This window comes from Anolis carolinensis, chromosome 3 (assembly GCF_035594765.1).
Source record: "Anolis carolinensis isolate JA03-04 chromosome 3, rAnoCar3.1.pri, whole genome shotgun sequence".
NCBI classification, from domain to species: domain Eukaryota; kingdom Metazoa; phylum Chordata; class Lepidosauria; order Squamata; family Dactyloidae; genus Anolis; species Anolis carolinensis.
In genome coordinates this window covers 284,939,947-284,962,486 of record NC_085843.1, presented here as the reverse complement: position 1 = coordinate 284,962,486, position 22,540 = coordinate 284,939,947, and the positions used below count along the sequence as shown (strand labels likewise).

The 22,540-nt window shown below is 42.8% G+C and overlaps 1 protein-coding gene across 3 annotated transcripts in view; it reads right to left on the bottom strand.

The window, feature by feature from the left end:
* lpp (LIM domain containing preferred translocation partner in lipoma) overlaps nucleotides 1–22,540 on the bottom strand; it is a 420,779-nt gene that overhangs the window by 48,010 nt on the left and 350,229 nt on the right. For all 3 annotated transcript variants that reach the window (XM_062976935.1, XM_062976933.1, XM_062976934.1), the window contains one exon: nucleotides 11,473–11,642. In XM_062976935.1, coding sequence (XP_062833005.1) covers nucleotides 11,473–11,642 — 170 coding nt within the window. The remainder of the gene's footprint in view (nucleotides 1–11,472; nucleotides 11,643–22,540) is intronic.

Below are 22,540 nucleotides of genomic sequence, written 5' to 3'. Positions count from 1 at the left end.
GAGCCTGATTTTGAATCTGCATCCCACAATCCCCATCAGAGTCAATCTGAGGTTCCAGCTGAGTCACAACATAAGGCAACTATAGTATAGGCCCTTCACTTTCAGAGCATTGAACCCTAATAAAAATGGGAATTCCACAAGTCACCACCATGACTCGATAGTCAACATCTGGCAGAAGATGACCATTGAGACTCCCTGTAGGACATAGAAATTCCCAAAGAGAATGTATTAATCAAATCTGCAAAAGTTTGGCTTGCAAATGTGGCATGTTAAATGCATATAAAGCTGCTTTTACTTATAGGGCACCCATATAGGTCAATATTTTCTACTTTTCTCGGTAGTTCTCCAGACTCTTACACATCATAGGGAGCTAGAGACAGGACAGATATTTTTGGGGGAAAAGTGAGGGTGGAGGAGTTGGGCCAGGAGTGGCTCCAAGAATGTTCATCCATCCTATTCACTATTCCCCAATGGCTTTCCAAAAACCTTCCCGGGGCCATTTTCCTGGATCAAATGGAGCCATCTGTTTGTGCTGTGTGATTCAATGGCTTTTCAGTTTTTGGACTTCAGGTTCCAGAATTCCTGGACATTGACCCTAACAGGTGGAACCTGAAGTCCAAAACATCTGGAGAGCCAAAGACTGAGGAGACATTGAATCACAGCAATGCCAGTAAGTGCTGGTGCTTCGCCAAAGCCCAGCTTCGTAGTATTGAGCCATGTCAGTCAAAGTGGTGTCAAACTGCATTCAGTTCTACAACATAGATGCATCCCTCTGGGATGAGTAGCACTCCTTCTCCTAGTGTCTTGAAGGATGTCTGCACAGTAGAGTTATAGCAGTTTGATGCTACTTAAGCATCCATTGTATTGGATCCTTGAGTTGGTGTTTGAGTAAAGGAACAGAGATGATTACCACACTTTTGGTCCAACAGATCTTTTACGTTGTAGTCTCAATACTATGGAGCTGTAGTTTGGTAAGGCACCAGAACTCACTGGCAGTAAATGTCATGTAAAACTACAACTCCTACGAACCCATGGCACTGAGTCAGGGCATTTCAAGCGGCATCACGCTGCATTCATTGCACAGCCTAGATGCACCCTAGGTTCCCAACGTGATGTAGCATAATGGAAAAGACAACCCAAGGTCTCCCAGAAGAGAGAGGCGTTGGTGGCCTCCCACAGATTAATTAATTGCAAAACCGTTCTGAGCGCCTTGGCCGGCCAGCGGGAGGGAGAAGCCCGACAAGGCTCCCAAGAGGAAATGAATAATGGCAAATGAAGAGAAGCTGAGCGAAGGCGCAGGATGGATAATTGGAAACACATTAGCAGATTCCGCATTTGCAATGCAAAGCACGCCATGCCAGCCTTCTGGGGCTCCTGTCCTGCTTCTAATCCTAAGCAACCAATTCTGTGGCAAGAAAAACGACGGGAGACGGGGAGCTGAACATCCTCGCCTCCTTTATCCAAGGGTTTCAGCCGGAAGGAGGTGGAAGGAGGTTCGGTTGGTCATTGCTGCAGGCTTATTTATTTATTTATTATTTACAGTATTTATATTCCCCCTTTCTCACCCCGAAGGGGACTCAGGGTGGATCACATTACACGTATAAGGCAAACATTCAATGCCTTTAACATAGAACAAAGACAAGACAAACATAGGCTCCGAGCTGGCCTCAAACTCATGACTCATGATCAGAGTGATTTGTTGCAGCTGGCTGCAGCTGGCTGCTCACCAGCCTGCGCCACAGCCCAGGCCTTCCGTCTTCATTGAGGCAGTGGATCCACTCCAGGTTTTGTAAAGTATTTCAAAACTAAAACCTCTAATCCATTCACTTCTCTTCTATTTATATCCTGGTGGGACAGGGCTTTTAAAAGAACTATCTGAGAGTACATCTTCACTGCAGAACTAATGCTGTTTGATCCCACTCTAACTGCTGTGGCTCAATGCTATATAATCCTGGGAGTTGTAGTTTTACAAGGTCTTTGGCCTTTTTGAGCTGCATTAACTCTACAGTTTAGAAGACGAAGCCTACACTTCTGATTTGCATTCTGAATAATTGATCCAAGTTGCGGAAACACTTGAGCTGTTTGAACGTCTGCTTCATCTACCTTAAAGTTATGTAAACTAGATGTGGTCATTTTTTTTTCTTTTCTCAATGCCCTGCACTTCTGTAATGGTCTTCTCCAGTAATATGCATGTTTTCTTCATGTTTGACGGTTGCTTATGCATGTTTTCTTCATGTTCGACTGTTGCTTATGCATGTTTTCTTCATGTTCAACTGTGAATCTGCCTTTGCACTTTCTTCCTTGACTTTCCAAGTCTTTGCTATTTCTTGCAACACCCAAGTGAAGCCATTTAAATATGTGCAGGAGCATCATGTGCAAAACCTTGCTTTTGCAGGTTTGAACCAAACACCAGTGTTCTACATCAAATATCCAGCCATAGAGGTAAACATATACATATCTCACCCAGGCATCCAGCCACTGGTTTTCAAGTGGCATCATGCTGCATTCATTGAACAGTGTAGATGCACCGTAGTCACGCTTGGCAAACTAGTCATGCTTCTAAGGCCAAAGAGAGACCCGAATCCTAAACCCTCCATGCAAGTGGGGGGTAATGCTCCAGCTACACATCCCTGGAAAGCAACTATTGTAACACTGGAGTACATTGCTATGTCCATTTACCTGCCGTGCCTTTGGTGCATATCCACACCCAAATCACCTTTGTGGAGGATGTAGAGCCAAAAGGGAACAGTGTCTCTTTGAAAGGGATTCCTAAAATTATGGATGTTGGTATTTGCATGCACCTAAGTTTCTTTGCTTAGTAGTAGCAAAGTTGCACAAGTATAATGGTTGCACATGGGGTTCTGCCTTCTAGGGAGGTGCATAACTTCTCATCCATGACCACAGTGCAACTAGGATTGTGGAAACCACTGCTGTGCATTAACTCTTATTTTACAAGGAGTCAAGAAACTGACTCATGGACAGATGCATCACTGGTTGCAAAACAGATTTGAGAGAAAAGTGCTATAGTGCAACTGTTACTAAAATTTGTCGTTGTTTCCAACTTTTGGAAACCATAAGGTAGGGTTTTCTTGGCAAAACTTGTTCAAAGAGTGTTTGCCTTTGCAATCCTTGTAACTCACCCAAGGTTTCAATGGCTGAGTGGGGACTTGAATCCTACTCTCTAGAGCAGTGTTTCTCAACCTAGGGGTCGGGACCCCTGGGGGGTTGCGAGTGGGGTGTCAGAGGGGTCACTAAAGACCATCAGAAAACATATGTTTCTGATGGTCTTCGGAACCCCTTTGGCAGAGAAGGCTGAAGATCTCTCTGGCTGTCATACAGGTTCTGCGTGGGAAGTTTGGCTCAATTCTAACGTTGGTGGGCTTCAGAATGCTCTTGGATTGTAGGTGAATTATAAATCCCAGCAACTACAACTCCCAAATGTCAGGGTCTATTTTCCCCAAACTCCACCAGTGTTCACATTTGGGCATATTGAGTATTCATGCCAAGTTTGGTCCAGATCCATAATTGCCTGAGTCAATACAGAGCTATCTGGATGTAGGTGAACTACAGCTCCAAAACTCAAGGTCAATGCCCACCAAACCCTCACAGTATTTTCTGTTGGTCATGGGAGTTCTGTGTGCCAAGTTTGGTTCAATTCAATCATTGGTGGAGTTCAGAATGCTTTTTGATTGTAGGTGAACTACAACTCTCAAATGACAAAATCAATCCCCCTCCCCAACCCTACCAGTATTCAAATTTGGACGTATTGTGTATTTGTGCCAAATTTGGTTCAGTAAATGAAAATACAGTAGAGTCTCACTTATCTAAGCTAAACGGGCCAGCAGAACTTTGGATAAGTGAATATCTTGGATAATAAGGAGGGATTAAGAAAAAGCCTATTAAACATCAAATTAGGTTATGATGTTACAAATTAAGAACCAAAACATCATGTTATACAACAAATTTGACAGAAAAAGCAGTTCAATCCGCAGTAATGTTATGTTGTAATTACTGTATTTACGAATTTAGCACCAAAATATCATGATATATTGAAAACATAGACTACAAAAATGCCTGGGATTATCCAGAACCTTGGATAAGCGAGACTCTACTCTATATCCTGTATATCAGATATTTACATTACAATTCATAACAGTAGCAAAATTACAATTATGAAGTACAGTAGAGTCTCACTTATGCAACATTAGCTTATCCAACATTCTGGATTATCTAACACATTTTTGTAGTCAATGTTTTCAATACATCGTGATATTTTGGTGCTAAATTTGTAAATACAGTAATTACTACATAGCATTATTGCATATCGAACTACTTTTTCTGTCAAATTTGTTGTTAAACATGATGTTTTGGTGCTTAATTTGTAAAATCGGAATGTAATTTGATGTTTAATAGGCTTTTCCTTAATCCCTCCTTATTATCCAACATATTCGCTAATCCAACGTTCTGCCGGACCTTTAAGTTGGATAAGTGAGACTCTACTGTAGCAATGAAAATAATGTTATGGTTGGGGGTCAGCACAGTATGAGGAACTGTATTAAGGAGTAGCGGCATTAGGAAGGTGGAGAACCACTGCTCTAGACTCTTACTCCAAAATCTAAACTATGACAAAATGTTGGTTCTCTACCTTAAGTATAAATGCATGCCAGTCAATCACAAGGCAGGGTTGCTATTCATATTTTCCATTTGCATTCACTTTGAACATTTAATTCTTAGTATTTCTTTCACTGCTCTGAGCCTCCTGAGAGAAGAGAGGTTGCAAACCCTTGGACCACTGTTGTGGGCAATGAAAAAGTGCCCAAACGAGCAATGAATGTTTTGATCCACACCTTTAGGTTCTGTTTGGTCTTGCAGAAGGGGCTCCTATTGCCAGCCAATTACCCTCCTTTTATGCCATAACAAAGGTGGGATGATAAATCTAAAAAGAGGACAGTGAGGATCCTTCTGTGTTTTCTTACTCATCCTTTTACCTTTGAACAGAGGGAGCGGGCTGAACCCTGGCCAACAATTCACTCAGGCTAATGAAGTGTGCAAGTAATTAGATTAAATAATCTCCAAACATTACGGAGCCGCCGAATGCAGATGGGCCTCCCATCCGCAGCAGGTTCAGTGCTCAAGCGGCAAATATGGGGACAACCCACACTCCGTTTAGAAGATTTCCCCATTGCAAATGCAAAACTTTGATAGACAGAAGAAACATAACCTCCCCCCTTTTCCCAAAAGCCAAAATTTCAGGTGATTTTGCACCCCAAAAGGACTTTAAATGACCTACAAACACCTTCAAATGTTATCAATTAATTTGCTCTCCGACCCCAAACCACCAGAAATGCTTTAAAAATGGGAAAATATAACTTGGAAGGGTAAGCTGGGATTGCAAAACTTTTCCCTCTCATCAACTCTGTAGCCAATATATTTTTAGGGGGTAACGGTTTTAACGTATAGAGAAACACAGGGCGGAGTGATCTCATCTAACAACAGCATCAGCAACAAGGGAAGTTGTGTTCGTCATGTCTCTAATTAGCATTGGAAAGGTTTGTCTCTTGCCTGGGGGGCATCCTTTGTTCAGAGTCATTAGCCATCCTTGGGGCTCCTCTGCCCTCAGACTGTTGCTTCCCATCTATTGTTCTGATTTTTGAGTTTTTTAATACTGGTAACTAATTAGGGTGATTAACTGCTAATTAGGGTGATTAACTGAAACATTAGCACTGGCTTCCAACTGACAAAGGACTCTTGTCACACCCTGGACTCTCCTTCCTTACCTAGTTTATCCCTGCCTCACAACCTCTGAGGATGCCTGCCATAGATGTGGGCGAAACATCAGAAGAGAATACTTCTGGAACATGGCCACACAGCCCGAAAGACATACAACAACCCTATCATCCCGGCCATGAAAGCCTTCGACAACACAAACAGACAGATGTTTTAAAAGCAGTGTACTAAAGGAATAATTGTGTTAATGATACAAGGGGACTTCAAGGGGTTCGGCATTCCGAGAATGGGCAGAAAACACCAGAAAAGAATAAGGAAGGGATTCTTATTTATTTTCCATACACAGAGCATGGAAAATAAATAAGATGACCTTGAACTCTTAACATAGGAAAGCAAGAATCATGCCATAGGCACTACTGAATCCTGTTGAGAGGAGTCTCATGACTGGAATGTAATAATGGGAGGCTATTAGAGGTTTGTCCACTAATGAACAGAACACAGAAACTAAATAAGATGAACTTGAACTCTTAAGACAAGAAGGCACGAATGATGCAACAGACATCATTGAATCCTGTTGTGATGAGTCTCATGATTAGAATGCAATAATGGAAAGGTATAAGAAAGAAATAGATCAAGTAGAGGATGGGTTTTTCAAAAACAAGTTAGGCTGAACTGGATCCAAATAAGTGGCTAGTGTGAATGAACCCTGGAGTTAGAAATCTGAAACTGCTTCATATTCACTAATACTATCGGTCACAATTGTGGTACTTTCAGAGGCTTTCATAGCCAGAATAACTGGGTAGCTGTAAGTTTTCTGGGCTGCATGGCCATGTTCCAGAGGGCATTCTCTCCTGACATTTCACTCATATCTATGAAGATGCCTGCCATAGATATGGGCAAATGTCAGGGGAGAATGCTTCTGGAATATGGCCATACAGGCTGGAAAGCTCACAGCAACCCAATTATGTAAATAATTGTAAATAGTCTCCCAAAGTAACTTTATTTGTTACACACACACACACACACACACACACACACACACAGAGAGAGAGAGAATATAACATTACATGCATGCTATGTATACAAGGTGTAGATGCAATATCGCACTTCAGGTTAGCTTCACCTATCTAAATACACCAGGCTGCACACAGGTTGAAGTCTTTTGTAGTTTATTAGGAAATAGGAAATAAATAGTTCTTCAAAAGCAAAAGCAAACTTCCAAAAAATTGTTGCAAAACAAGGCTATAAAGAATAATCCAAGAAAACATTAAGCATAAAACAAGGTTCCATCAATGCATGACAATGTCCCATGAACATGAACACACAAAGGCTGCAAGATAATCCAGGAAAGCAAGAGCTTGCTTCTTGACTCAAACGAGAAGTTGATTTGACAAAGATTTCTCTCTCAGCATACTCTTTTAATACCCCCCTTGCCTAGCATGAAAGCATTTCTTTGGCCTCTGACCTCCCTCTTGTTTGCTATTATAACACTTCTGTGAACCTGGAATTCCAAACGGCCAGCTCGATCTAAAGATTGCGTTTCGTCAAGGCCGGACAGCTCGTTAGCGTTAGCGTCTGTCTGTATGCTATCAGACTGGGAGCTGTCCTCCCTTCCTGAGTCAATTTGCACCTGGCTAGCTTCAGTATCATCAACCCCATTCCCTGCCATGGGAAAGCCTCCCTGTTCCTCATCTTCCACAGCAGGAACACTCTGAACCTGACTCCCATAATTCCCATCAGAGTCATCTTGAACCACAATCCCATCATCTTGAACCTGAATCCCATCATCTTGAACCTGAATCCCATCATCTTGAAACTGAATCCCATCATCTTGAACCTGAATCCCATCATCTTGAACTTGAATCCCATCATCTTGAACCTGAATCCCATAATCCCCATCAGAGTCACTCTGAGGCTCCATCTGAGTCACAACACCCAACATCAATGAATTTTGCATTTAAAATTGGATTTATTTCAGGAAACAAATATTTCAAAATTTGAGAAAAAGTGATCTGAAACACTTCTAGTTCCAAGCACTTTGAATAAGAGAGACTCAACTTGTAACTATATTATGCATTTATGTGACTAGTTTTATGATGTTTTATGTAGTCCTTCAAAAAGCCTTTGAGATAATATGTGGGTCGAAATGTGCTGGCAATAAAACATCCCTCAATGGAGCACCTTGAGATGTGTCTCTTGTTTTTTCCAAAGAGAGACTTGCGCTTCCCGTTTCCGAGGGACAATGGAAGAACTATCCAATTAATTCAGCTCTATAGGACATTCCTAAGCAGAGACGGCACAACTTTGATTGTAACCTTTTCCCCCAAGAAGTTTTTCTTCATTTCCAGGAAGAACCACAAATTCAATGAGGCTGGCCTTAAACGTTTTCTATATGCCACTATAAATTTTTATTTCCATGCTAAAAAGAAATATGATCAAGCTTTTGATGGGTTCACCTTCAAAACGCGATAAGGAGGCCTTTGTGTGAGAAGAAAGGTAAACCAAAAGTCCATCAAAAATGTAGAATGAATGCAGTTTGACCCCAATTTAACTACCCTGGCTCATTACTATAAAATCCATGGGAAATGTAGTTTGGTGAGGCAACGCACCATTTGGAAGAGAAGGCGAAATATATTTTTTAAATATATCAAAAGTGAATTGAGAACATACTGCAAGTTACTTCTGGTGTGAGAGAATTGGCCGTCTACAAAGACGTTGCCCAGGGGATGCCCGGATGTGTTATCACCCTGCTGGGAGGCTTCTTTCATGTCCCCTCATGGAAGCTGGAGCTGACAGAAGGGAGCTCACCTTGTCTTGAGGATTTGAACAGCCGACTTTCAAGTCTTCGGGTCAGCAGTTCAGCCGGCACAAGGGTTTAACCCACTGTGCCACTGCGGCCCCCGGCAAAAGGCATAAAACTACAACTTTTATGATTCCATAGCATTGAGCCTTGACAGTTAAAGCGGTGTCTAACTGCACCAATTTGACAGTGTAAATGCACCCTTATTTATGTTTTTGTGACTTTGGATCTGTCCTGGTTTTACTAATACATAAGGCGCCCCAAGTCACATTATAAGGAAAATGGCAGGCTATAAATGGAAATAAGAATAATTTATTTCACGTGTTCCTAAAATTATAGCTTTAAAGTGGTTTCCACTGTTGCTTTTGAAGTGGTTTTCGTTAGCGTTGTGCTTAATATGTTTTTATATTGCGCAAATCATTTATGGCTTCGATCTGGAAATGTTTTAAATTGTGTGACAAAGGTCACAATAGAAATGTTTTAATGAAATACAGTGAATGAAGGCGCAAATGTTGTTATTGTTGTTGTTGTTATTGTTGTTGTTATTCAAAATTGAGTTTGGGACTTGCACCTCTATAACTGGACTGACATCTGAGGAGTTTTGCAACATTTGTACTTAGCAAGAGGCTGCATCTACAGTGTAGAAATAATGCAGTTTGATACTACTTGAACTTCACTGGCTCAATGACATGGAATCCTGGCATTTATAGTTTGGTGATTATGCCACCAACTCCATCCTGTCCATTACTGTGCATCTATATTGTCGATGTAATGCAGTTTCGCACCACTTTTTCTACTATGGCTCAATGTGATGGCATCCTGGGAGTTGTAGTTCTGCAAGATCTTTATCTTTTCCTCTCCTCATGGCAGGAAGCTATTAATTGAAAGAGGAAATGCATCCTTTTTGGCTTCCTTTGCTTGTGCTGAAAATGAAACTGAGTTTGATAGGCTCCCGGGCACTACAGAATTCAAACGAAAATGTCTTGGGTGAGTTCTGATGCTTAAGTTTTTTCATGCCGCCTCCACCTGTTTCATAATATCTGCTTGTTTATACAAAACATAGTAATTAGATACGACTTACTATGGGCCATGGTGGTGCAATGGGTTAAACCCTTGTGCTGCTAAACTGCTGACCTGAAGGTTGTAAGTTCGAATCCACGGGATGCAGTGAGCTCTTGCTGTTAGCCCTAGCTCCTGCCAACCTAGCAGTTTGAAAATATGCAAATGCAAGTAGATGTTGTGACTCAGCTGAATCCTCAGATTGACTCTGATGGGGATGATGGGATTCAGGTTCAAAATCAGGTTCAAAATATCCCTGTTGTAGAAGATGAGGAACAGAGAGTGCAAGTTCATTTTCCCACAGCAAGGAATGGTGTTGATGTTGATGATACTGAAACTAGCCAGGTGCAAATGGACTTGGAAAAGGAGGACAGTTCTCAGTCTGATAATGAGGCTCAGCAAACTAACGAGCAGGCTGACCTTGATGAAACAGGCTCCCTAGATCGAGCTGACTGTTTGGAATTCAGGGTTTGGAGGAGTGTGAGAATCGCAAACAAGAGGGAGGTCAGAGGCCAGAGAAATGCTTTCATGCTTTGCAAAGGGTATTAAAGCAATGTGTTTGGAGACAAACCTTTGTCAAAGCAACTTTTGTTCTAGCAAGAAGCAAGCTCTCGTTTTCCTGGATTACCTTGAAGCCTATGTGTTCATGTTCTTGGGACTTTGTTATGCTCTGAAGGGACTTTGTTTATTCCTTGTGATTTCTGGAATTATTCTCTATGAGTTTATTTTGCAACCATCTTTTGGAACTGTACTTTTGCTTTTAAAGAACTTTTTATCTTCTATTTTCTAATAAACTAAAAAGACTTCAACCTGTGTGCAGTTTGGTGTATACAGCAAGGTGAAGCTAACCTGAGGTGCGACAGTAGATAAATAGGTACCGCTTTGGCAGGAAAGGCATAAAGACACTCCAAGCAGACATGCTGGTCACATGATCAGGATGTGGCAACACAGGCTCATTGGCTTGGAAATGGAAAAGGGTACCTGCCCCAGAATTGGACACGACTTGGGAAAACCTTTACCTTTACCTTTACTACCTCCCCCAGAGCCAGAGATGAGCGCCACCTCCAAGAGCTGGAAATGAAAGGAGAAGCCTTTGCCTTTGTTTGTGTATGTGCATCTCATTGTATTGTAATACAGCATTGAATGTTTGCCTGTATCTATTTATCCATTCTGAGTCCCTTCTGGGAGAAGGGTGGAGAAGGGGCCGGGTTGTGGCGCAGGCTGTTGAGGAGCTGCAATAAATCACTCTGACCATGAGGTCATGAATTCGAGGCCAGCCTGTGGCGGGGTGAGCACCCGTCAATTAAAAAAAAATAGCCCCTGCTCATTGCTGACCTAGCAACCCGAAAGATAGTTGCATCTATCAAGTAGGAGATAAGGTACCACTTATAAAAGTGGGGAGGCAAGTTTAACTAATTTACGACATTGGAATGAGGAAGTGCCGTCAGAGTGGATGATGAAGCAGCTGCTCCCCCCTGTGGCCAGAATCGACCATCCCCTCAGGAGAAGGTTAAATTGCCTCTGCGTCTGTCTGTCTCGGTCTCTGTTTGATGTGTTTATGGGCATTGAATGTTTGCCCTATGTGTGTATAATGTGATCCACCCTGAGTCCCGTTCGGGGTGAGAAAGAAGGGCGGAATATAAATACTGCAAATAAACAAACAAATAAATAAATAAATATAAAGTCTTATTATTATTATTATTACTAATTAAAAACGAAGATTTGCACACCCCTAATAAAGAATTCTGGCCATGACGACGACGCTGCTTATTGCTTTTGGTTTCAGCATCAGCAAAAGTATATGCGGAGAGGCGTGGGCTCCCTGCGCTGGAGCATATAAACCACTATACACATAGTGAAGGAGAAAGAGCGTAGAGTGTACTTACAATATAGCAAGGCTCGCAGAAGGCTTTCTTCTCCACCGCGTAGAAGGGCTGGCCCCGGAGGTTGTTGTTGCAGGTCATGCAGGTGAAGCACTCCACGTGGAAGACCTGGTCCATCGCGGTGCAGCCGGTCCCCTCCCCGACAACGTTCTCTCCACAATGTGCACAGCGGCCTGCGATAAAGAGGAGACACAGGAAACCATGAGCCATACCATCCCAGCTTTGGAAAAGAGACCTCCAAAGGCCATCCAGTCCAGGCCCCTTCCACCAAGCAGGAATTTATTTATTTATTCATTTGCAGTATTTATATTTTGCCCTTCTTTCTCACCCCAAAGGGGACTCAGGGCGGATCACATTGCACACATATAAAGCAAACATTCAATGCCATATGACATAGAACAGAGACAGAGACAGACACAGAGGCAATTTAAACCTTCTCCAGCTTCCAGCTTCCTGAGGGTATGCTTGATTCCAGCCACAGGGGGAGCAGCTGCTTCATCATCCACTGCGATGGCAACTTCCTCATTCCAACTGCAGCTGGATGATTTTTATGGTGCTGTAAATTAGCCTCCCCACATATAAGTGGTACCTACATTTCCTACTTGATAGATGCAACTATCTTTCGGGTTGCATAGGTCACCAACGAGCAGGGGCTATGTTTTATTTTTAATTGTCGGGTGCTCACCCCGACACGCGGTGGCCTCGAACTCATGACCTCTTGGTCAGAGTGATTTATTGCAGCTGACCGCTAACCAGCCTGCGACACAGCCCGGAAGGCACCAACCAAGCCCTTCCAACAGATGGCCATCCAGCCCGTTTCAAAAGATTCAGGGAAAGTGTTTCCATTTGACTCCCAGGCAGATTTACTTTGTTTAATAATTTATTTTACTTTGTTTAATAATGTGTTATTATGTTGTTATGTAATGTTTGTGTTGCTTTTATGACTGTAAACCGCCCTGAGTCCCATCCGGGAGATAGGGCGGTATATAAATAAAGTTTTATTATTATTATTATTTATAGTGACCCCATGACATTTAGAATGTTTTCTTATGCCCCTTCTACACTGCCATATAAAATCCAGATTATCTGCTTTGAACTGGATTGTATGGCACTGTAGACTCAGATAATCCAGCTCAAAACAGATCATGTGGATTATTTTCTTAGATAATCTGGATTATGGGGAAGTGTAGAAGGTGCTATAGACATATCGATGAAGTCATAAAATCACACAGTTGGATGATCCCCTTTTGCCATGCAAGAAGACACAATCTGATCTCTCCTGACAGAAGGCCATCCAAACACCAGAAAAGGAGACTCCACTTTCCTCAATTCTTGACATTAGACTCCTTACTGATGCAGTAAGGCCCCTTCTACACTGCCATATAAAACCCAGATGACCTGCTTTGAACTGGATTATCAGGCAGTGTAGACTCATATAATCCAGTTCAAAACAGATACTGTGCATGATCTGCTTTAACAATCTGGCTTTCATATGGCAGTGTAGATGGGACCTTAGTATCACATTGGCAGAGGCTTTTGTTAGAGTGTTCTAGTTATACCTGGAAACTATTGTAGCTTTGCTACAATAGGTATTGATTAATCAAACTACAACTCCCAAGTTCTCATAGCATTGAGCCAAAGAGGTTAAAGAGGTGTTAAACTACATTAAATCTATAGTGTAGATGCACCATTCAGCTGTGGAAGTCTGCTTGGAGCTGATAACTAGTGAAGGCAGAAAGGCCTTTTAATGATGTGTGATATACTTTTCATATATATTGGCCAAATGCTATTCCACTGTTTTAAATTAGTGTCATGTTTAATGGGGATAGTTCATTTAATGGTTTTTCTTCAATCAATTTTTACTGTTACGATTGGGGTTTTTAGCTGTATTTTCCATTAATCTACATTGTGAGCAGCTTCAAAGCCCACACTGGATGAAAGGTAAGAAATAAAATAATATAGTACTCATTGCAGAGCGCCTGCATGGTGTAATGCTTTGAGCGTTGACTATGGAGACCAGGGTTCAAATCCCTGTTCAACAATGGAAAGCCATTGGGCAAGTCACACTCTCAGCCCCAGAAGAAAGCAAAAGCAATGGAACAATGGCTTCAAACTGCAGGAAAGGAGATTCCACCTGAACACGAGGAAGAACTTCCTCATTGTGTGAGAGAGATGATCACCAGTGGAACTCTCTGCCCTAGAGTGTGGTGGAAGCTCCTTCTTTGGAGGCTTTTAAGCAGCAGCTGGGTGGCCATCTGTCAGGGGTGCTTTGAATGCGATTTTCCTGCTTCTTGGCAGAATGGGTTGGACTGGATGCCCCACCAAGTCTCTTCCAATCCTATGATTCTGATTCTATGATTCTATTTAATATATTATTGACACAACGATATTGTATGACACAGCCAACAAGACAGACATGCTGGATTTCATATCACAAAATCACAAGTCGAACACTTCCCAAGTGTCTAGGACTGTGTGATGTATTTTCGGATGATGCGCACAGATCCCAGTCGGTGGCCTTTTGCAGTTGGCAGATTGTGATTTTGTCAATGTCTATTGTTTCCAAATGACAGCTGAGATCTTTTGGCACGGCACCCAGTGTACCGATCACCACCGGGACCACCTGCACTGGTTTCTGCCAGAGTCTTTGCAGTTCAATCTTGAGGTCCTGATAGCGGCTGAGTTTTTCCTGTTGTTTTTCGTCAATGCGACTGTCACCTGGGATGGCAGCATCAATGATCCAAACCTTTTTCTTTTCCACAACTGTGATGTCTGGTGTGTTGTGTTCCAGAACTTTGTCAGTCTGGATTCGGAAGTCCCACAGTATCTTTGTGTGTTCATTTTCCAGTACTTTTGCAGGTTTGTGATCCCACCAGTTCTTTGCTGCTGGGAGGTGGGACTTGAGGCATAAGTTCCAATGAATCATTTGGGCCACGTAGTTGTGCCTCTGTTTGTAGTCTGTCTGTGCGATTTTCTTACAGCAGTTGAGGATAGTATCAGTGGTTTCGTCGGTTTCCTTGCAGAGTCTGCATTTTGGGTCATCACCTGATTTTTCGATCTTGGCCTAAATTGCCTTTGTCCTGATGTCTTGCTCCTGGGCTGCAAGGATCAGGCCTTCTGTCTCCTTCTTCAGGGTCCCATTCGTGAGTCAGAGCCAGGTCTTCTCCTTATCAGTTTCTCCTTCAATTTTGTCAAGGAACTTTCCATGCAATGTTTTGTTGTGCCAGCTGTCAGCTCTAGTCTGTAGAGCGGCTTTCTTGTAGTGGTTTTTTGTCTGCTGTGCTTTGAGGAGTTTCTGATTTTTGACTTCAATCAGAGCAGGCGATGATGATGATGATGATGATGATTATCTGCTTTGAACTGGATTATCTTGAGTCCATACTGCCATATAATCCAGTTCAGTGTGGATTGTATATAGCTGTGTAGAAGGGGCCTCATATAATCCAGTTCTAAGCAGAGTGCTACTCCAGCTACTCTCGAAAACGGCCAGGCTTTGAGGATGCAAGGCTCTTCACTGCTATTCCACCTAGCCAACAAATGATTCCCATAAGCCACAGCAACACGTGGCCGGGCAAATCTAGTAATAAATACAAATAATCCAGTTCAATCATTCTGTATTATCTGCTTTGATAATTTGGGATATATGTCAGCACAGATCCAGCCTTAGCGTCTCCGCAGAGCCTAAGGGACCAGCCAGGCTAGGTAACGCGATGAATGAATCCTCCCAAATTAAGCATCCAAGGACGGAGCACATCCTGCCTCATTGGAACGCAGCAGAGAGGGGTCTTTGGGATGCCTATGTGCCTCTTGTCACCCCCCAGAGCTTTGCCACGGCCGCAAAGCAGCGCATGACAGAGAGCCAAAGAAACAGAACATGCCGTCTCTGCAAAGCCGGCCGTGATGTCTTTCTCATGTAAATGGATCCGGCTGAAGTGCCCACCGAGGTGCCATCAATAACAACCGCCATCCCCGCGGTGCCCCCTCCCTCTCCGCCCGGAGCCGCCAGATGCCATTTTTCTAATTGTCGCCGCTTTCGGAGTCCCTCCAATAAGTGCCTCTTTGAGATGCACGGCACATCCGGCTCCTGGACGGCCGGGAAGCCACTGGCAGGGAACGTGGAAAAATCATTATTCCTAATGAAGAAATATTGATGACAAAACAGCATTTCTAGGACGGAGCGCTGAACGTAAGTCAACAGCCTGGCGGGTTTTCTGTCCGCAGCTCCATTCTTGGACACTTCTTCACAGCCATGGACTTCCATTCATTCATAGGGGACCGGTGTTTCATCTTTCAAGGCTTTCTTTGACAGCAAAGGGTAAGCAAGCAAACGCTGGGCACGGCAAGAAGGACCGCTGCTGGACTCCTTTCGCCCTTTCTTTAAAGCAACACGACAACAAAAGATATTGATTGCCTGAAATATGTGACCTGAGCTCAGAAGACAAGGCTCTCCATCAAGCCAAAGCACCTTCAGTTTCACAGACTCATAGAATAATAGAGTTGGAAGAGACCACATAGGCCATCTAGTCCAACCCCCTTCTGCCATGCAGGAAAAGCACAATCAAAGCACCCCCGACAGATGGCCATCCAGCTGTCCTGTTTTGTCTTTCAAGAACAGCCTTAAAACACAGTGGTAAGTAAATGAAAACTGCTTTACTTCAGCAAAACATAAAGTACAGCACACTCAGCAGAATAATGTAAAAGGAAGCAAGGAAGTCACAGGGCAAACACAGTCTCTGATAAACTCCCAAATCAAATAACATTCTTACTTCAGACAAAGAAACAGCAATAAATCCAGATGCAGACTCGAAGCAAGTACCAGGGGAGCGAAGGCATTAAAGTCAGTTTGTTACCAGCAAGAGCTGGCTGCACCTGCTTCTGCTTTATAGCCCTGAGTCCCCTCACAGCTGCCCATTACTCAGATGCATTTCTGTGGAGTATTCGCTCTCCCTCCCAGTTTGGGCCCATCTGCAAACTTGATCAGCCTGCCCTCTAAACTTTCATCCAAGTCATTAATAAAGATGTTGAACAGAACTGGGCCCAGGGCTGAATCCTCTTCATGGCACTCCACTGGTCACTTCTTTCCAAGATGAAGAGGAAGCATTAGAGAGAAGCACCCTTTGGATTCGGTTGCTTAACCAAGGTGGTCATGGGGGACTTTGTCGAAGGCCTTACTGAAATCAAGATATGCTATACCCACAGCATTCACTGTATCTACCAAGCTTGTAACTCTATCTTTATTTACAAGCTATATACAACACTAAATACCATCACTCTCTGGACTCATGTTCCCTTGGCAAGGACAAAACATGGCTTGTCCTCTTAGCAAGCCGAGTCTGTAATCAGTGCTAGCAGGCACCTCCCAACATTCCACAGTTCATGACGAATGTTCCGTCCACATAGTTGAAACAGAAGTCTTGACCCATTGGCCCTCCAGGTAATCAATCAGGGCTGGCATGTAATTAACTCCTGGGCTGCTGGAATGCTTGTCAGAACACATATACACAATCCAACAGCAACAATTGATTGAACATTTCACATTATAACAACAAAAACACTAGCATCTTTGAGAGCCATGCCCACTGTTTTAATGTGGTAAAATGTAGCAAAGTGCAAGGGCAGATGTCTTCACTGTGTCTGGTTGTGATCCCCAGGTTGTGCCAGTCAGCTGTTGTATGAATCTGTGGGTTATAAGTATAATTTCCTAATTGGTTCTATCATAAAAACATGGAAAAAGTTTATTACAAAAACTTTGCTTCTGCTGGAAGGACTTCCTACAGCACATTTTGCTATAGCTTTCTCATTGATTCTCAACCAATTCAACCTAGTTAGCGGCAGCCACAAAAACGAAGTTTCTGGAGTAGGACAATTACTTTCAAAGTAAGCATTGCACAATTGAACAGGAAATAACACTTTCAAAACAGCAACAGGCAAATTTTCAAATTTTGTTACGTATTGTTATTCTTGTGACCTGTTCTGGGTTTCCAATTTGTGAGCCTAATATTCAAATAAACAGGCTCAGCTCATCTTTAGGGACTTGTAAGTACAGTTCGTTCAAGCTGTCTCATAATATTTCCACTCTGGCAATTTTTCTGTTTTTGGGTGATGGAAGAGACGCTTACGAAACGAAGCATCCGCTTAATGGAGAGAAAGTGCCCCTGAGTACTCATGCCTTCCGACGGCATCATCTTATCCTTCTCTTTCCCGCACGGTTCCAAAAATGATGGGCAGAAACACATCATTAAAAGGCATCTTTTCACACACAAAAAGCAGTGTGTGGAAATGGGAAGAGGCATCGAGCTCCAGAAGCAATGAAGGCCCAACAGGAACCCATTCTCTCAACTAGCCCATAGCAATAGCTCATTGCCAGCCTCAAAAACAGCAAATTGCCAGGCTGGATTATTCGTTTTCATAACAACGGTACATTATCTGCATTCCCAGGTGTGACAGCAAATAGCGATCATAGGCTGGTGGCTTATCACAGCATGAGGTGTGCAAGTGCCGCTTTTGGAAAGAATGTCCCTTTTGGGGTGCAGTGGTTTGTCGGCGTGGGGGTCAGGGTGCGTGCCGGGTGGGTTTCTTCAAACTCCATCAATCATCTTCTCCAGCACCCTGATGAATTGGTTGCATTCGTCTGCCACACCAATTCCTCTGTTCAATGTCAGACTCAAACACATCAGTAGTCTGAAGTCCAAACATTTATTTCAATATCTATAATACATATTTACAAAGCACAGCAAAAGCCATCGCTCTGACCTGACGTTCTTCCATCGCCTCTTGCCTCGGCAAGCACCAGCTCAACACGCTCAGAGAAAAGAAAGCACATTCCTCAGTCCGAAGGAAGTTCCGACCTCCAAAGGCCGGAAATCATGCCTGATAGGTCATAGCAATCCCAACAGGCTGTCAGTCAAAACTAGTCTGCTGTTAACTGTTTCATTGCTGAAACACACACTTTTGCCTAACAGCAGAAAACACTTGATTTACATTTCATACACATACAACCATAATCCAACATGGTTGGGGGGCTATTTGCTTGCCCTTGTGTTCGGTCTGGCCTTTCAACTCCCCTCTCCCCTTTTACACCCTCCTATGCTTACACAATAATCTGGAAACAGTGCACATGGAAGGGATTAAGGAGTTTTTGCAGACCACAACATAAACATGAGCCAACAGTGTGATGCGGCAGCTAAAAAGGCCAATGCGATTCTAGGCTGCACCAAAAGGAGCCTAATGTCTAGAGGAAGTCATAGTCTTGTTGGAGTATGGTTGCATTTTGTATGAAATGTAAATCAAGTGTTTACTGCTGATGAGCAGGAGTGTGTATTTTTCAGTGATGAAATGGTTAACAGCAGGCTAGTTTTGACTGACAGCCTGTTATGATTGCTATGACCTATCAGGCATGACTTCCGGCCTTTGGGGGAACTTCCTCTGGACAGAGGAATGTGTTGTTTATCTTATCTGTGGTGTTCGGCTTGAGCTCTCGCTGAAGATGGACTATGAGTGCTATGCTCTGAAGCCGAGAAATGCAAACTGTAAATAGACATGTAAATAAAGTCAATCAACAGTTGGACTTCGCCTGCTGGAGTGTTTGTTTGACCAGTACTGATTCTCCGCATGGGAATACAGTCTGGAGAAGGAGGTGAGACCGGGATGATGAATTTTCGGAATCCACTCTGCACCCCATCATCCCCTGTCAAGTCTGACTCTGTTCTTCTTTGGTCAGGCCTCTTTATCGGTGTCCAGCTCTGGGCCAGACAGTTTAAGAAGGATACAGACAAGATGGAACATGTGATCAAAATGTTCAATCGTGTAGAAACTATGAATCCCCTGAGGAATGGCTGAGGGAGCTGGGGGTGTTCAATGTGCAGAAGAGAAAGCCAAGAAAAGGGACATGAGAGCCCTGTTTAGATATTGGAAAGGATGTCACATTAAGAAGGAAGGGACCGGCTTCTTTTCTACTCTTCTAGATACCAACCAGGACATAATGGAGCAATGGATCAAAATTGTAGGAAAAGAGAGACCAACTAAACCCGACTGTGGCACAGCTGGTTCGTAGCCAGTTGCAATAAATCACTACTGACCGAGAGGTCATGAGTTCGAAACAAGCCCGGGTCGGATTGAGTGCCTGACTTTTAAGTAGCCTAGTTCATTGTTGACCTAAGCAACCGAAAGACAGTTGCATCTGTCAAGTAGGAAATTTAGGTACCACTTTATGCAGGGAGGCTACCGTATATACTCAAATATAAGCCGACCCCAATATAAGCCGAGGCACCTAAATTTACCACACAAAAACTGGGAAAACATTTACTCCAGTATAAGCCGAGAGTGGTAAATTTCAGAAATAAAAATAGATACCAATAAAATTACATTAATTGAGGCATCATTAGGTTAAATGTTTTTGAATATTGATATAAAGCTCAAATTTAAGATAAGACTGTCCAGCTCTGATCAAATCATTATTCTCATCTTCTTCAATGTAAATGTGCTTATGTATGTATAATAGAGTAAAATAATACAAATAATACAAGTAATAATAATAATAATAAATACAGGAAAATAATACAAGTAATAATAAATAGAGTAAAATAATAAATGCAATAATTATAAGATCAGAGTAAAATAATAAATGTATTAATAATAATAATAATAAAAATAGAGTAAAATAAATGTAATAGTAGCAACAATAACAGAGAAAAATAATAAATGTAATAATACCAATAATAATAGAGAAAAATAATAAATATACCATATATTCTCGAGTATAAGCTGACCCAAATATAAGCCAACCAGGACCCTCACCCGAGTATAAGCCGAGGGGGGCTTTCTCAGTCTTAAAAAAAAGGGCTGAAAAACTAGGCTTATACTCGAGTATATACAGTATACCTTTTTTATACACCATAAAAAAAGTTCAACACTGTGTGGAAAAATGAGGAAATACTCTATCAAGGACTCGGTGTCACAGTGGATGATGAAGCAGCATTTCCCCTCTGTGGCTGGAATCGAGAATACCTCAGGAAGCCGGAAGCTGGAAAATGTTAAATTGCCTCTGTGTCTCTGTTATATATGTTATATGTCTAATGGCATTGAATATTTGCCATGTATATGTACATTGCGATCTGCCCTGAGTCCCGTTCGGGGTGAGAAGGAAGGGCGGAATATAAATACTGTAAATAAATAAACATTAGGAAGAAATTCCTGATGGTAAGAGCTGTTTGAGAGCGGAATATGCTTCCTGAGAGTCTGGTGGAGTATCTTTCTCTGCAAGTTTTTAAGCAGAGTCTGGATGGCCATCTGTCAGAAAGGCTTTGGTTGTGTCTTCCTTGCTAGCAGATGGGTGTTAGACTGGTCCAATGCACAACATCCATATTTAAGGCTGGATAAGCACAGCTTGGCATGGAGGTACATTGTGCATGCATTTAGTTGTGCAAAACTGCAATGCATAAACAAGGTGGCATCGTACAACCACCATGACATTCTAGGAGTGTAAAATTATGCTTGATGTAGGACCACAGCCTTTTTTTTATGCAAAGTGTTTTAAAAATATTTTGACAGAATTTCTCCCCCCCAAAAAATAATTTTTGGAATCTCACAAATTGTTTCATGAGCAGCATTGAAATATGCACTTTCTTTGTCAAAAGGAGAAAAATCAACACATTTGATTTGGAACTGGAAGTGGCGACGCATGAAAAGATGTTGAGTCAAGACACGCTGCGGGCAAAATGTCCCAAAGGGATGTGACCCGACTTCGGCAGAAACCCGAGTGTCCACTATTTCCTGACCTTGCTGACCGCTCCCTGCTCAGCCAATGTTCTTACTGATTCCCCTTTGCGAGAATCGGTCTTATGATAACCAGTAGCAAGACGACAACTTCGCTTGAGTCAACACGGTGCATTGCCAACCACTTGCCAGCCACTTCCTAAACAAAACACAACTCGGCAGGTTTCTACAATTTCCCTTTCGAAGCTTTCTTGGCTCTGAGTCTATCCTCCTGAGTCCGAAAACATCGCTGCTAATTTCCATCAAGCAAACCTGTGGCGACACACCAAGGCTGATGGGATGCCCGGGCTCTGAACTCGGCCTCCGAGGACCGGAAGGAGGGAAAACATAAGCCAGTATTTGCAAACAGCATACAAGCATATGGGTGTGCTTTTTTCATGTCAGGAGCAACTTGAGAAACTGCAACTCACTTCTGGTGTGAGAGAATTGGCCGTCTGCAAGGATGTTGCCCAGGGGACATTGCCCGGATGTTTTGATGTTTTTACCATCCTTGTGGGAGGCTTCTCTCATGTCCCTGCATGAATGGAGCTGGAGCTGATAGAGGGAGCTCATCCGCATTCTCCCCGAGTTGGATTCGAACCTGCCAGCCTTCAGGTCAGCAACCCAACCTTCAAGTCACAAGTCACACAACCCACTGTGCCACCATTACAATTATATCTGGGTGAACTGCAGTTATGGGGCAGTTGCTATTGGGATCAAAGGAAACAGGAAGGGTTGTTGTGTGTTTTCCGGGCTGTATGGCCATCTTCCAGAAGTATTCTCTTCTGACGTTTCGCCCACATCTATGGCAGGCATCCTCAGAGGTTGTGAGGTATATTGGGGGGGGAAAAACTAAGCAAGGAAGGTTTATATATCTGTGGAAAGTCCAGTGTGAGAGAAGAACTCGTCTGTTGGAGGCCAGTGTGAATGTTGTAATTAATCACCTGAACAAAATCTGGGTACCAGTATTAAAAAAAACTAAAATCAAAACAGTAGATGGGAACCAACACTCTGAGGGCAGAGGACAACTAATGACTGAACAAAGGATGCCCCCAGGCAAGAGACAAAACCTTTCCAATGCTAATTACAGTGATTAACTGAAACATTAATGCTGGCTTCCCAGTGACAAAGGACTCTTGCCACACCCTGGACTCTCCACAGATATATATTCTTTCCTTTCCTTACTTAGTTTATCCGTACCTCACAACCTCTGAGGATGCCTGCCATAGATGTGGGCGAAACGTCAGGAGAGAATACTTCTGGAACATGGCCACACAGCCCGGAAGACATACAACAACCCTTAATCACCTTTGTTAGC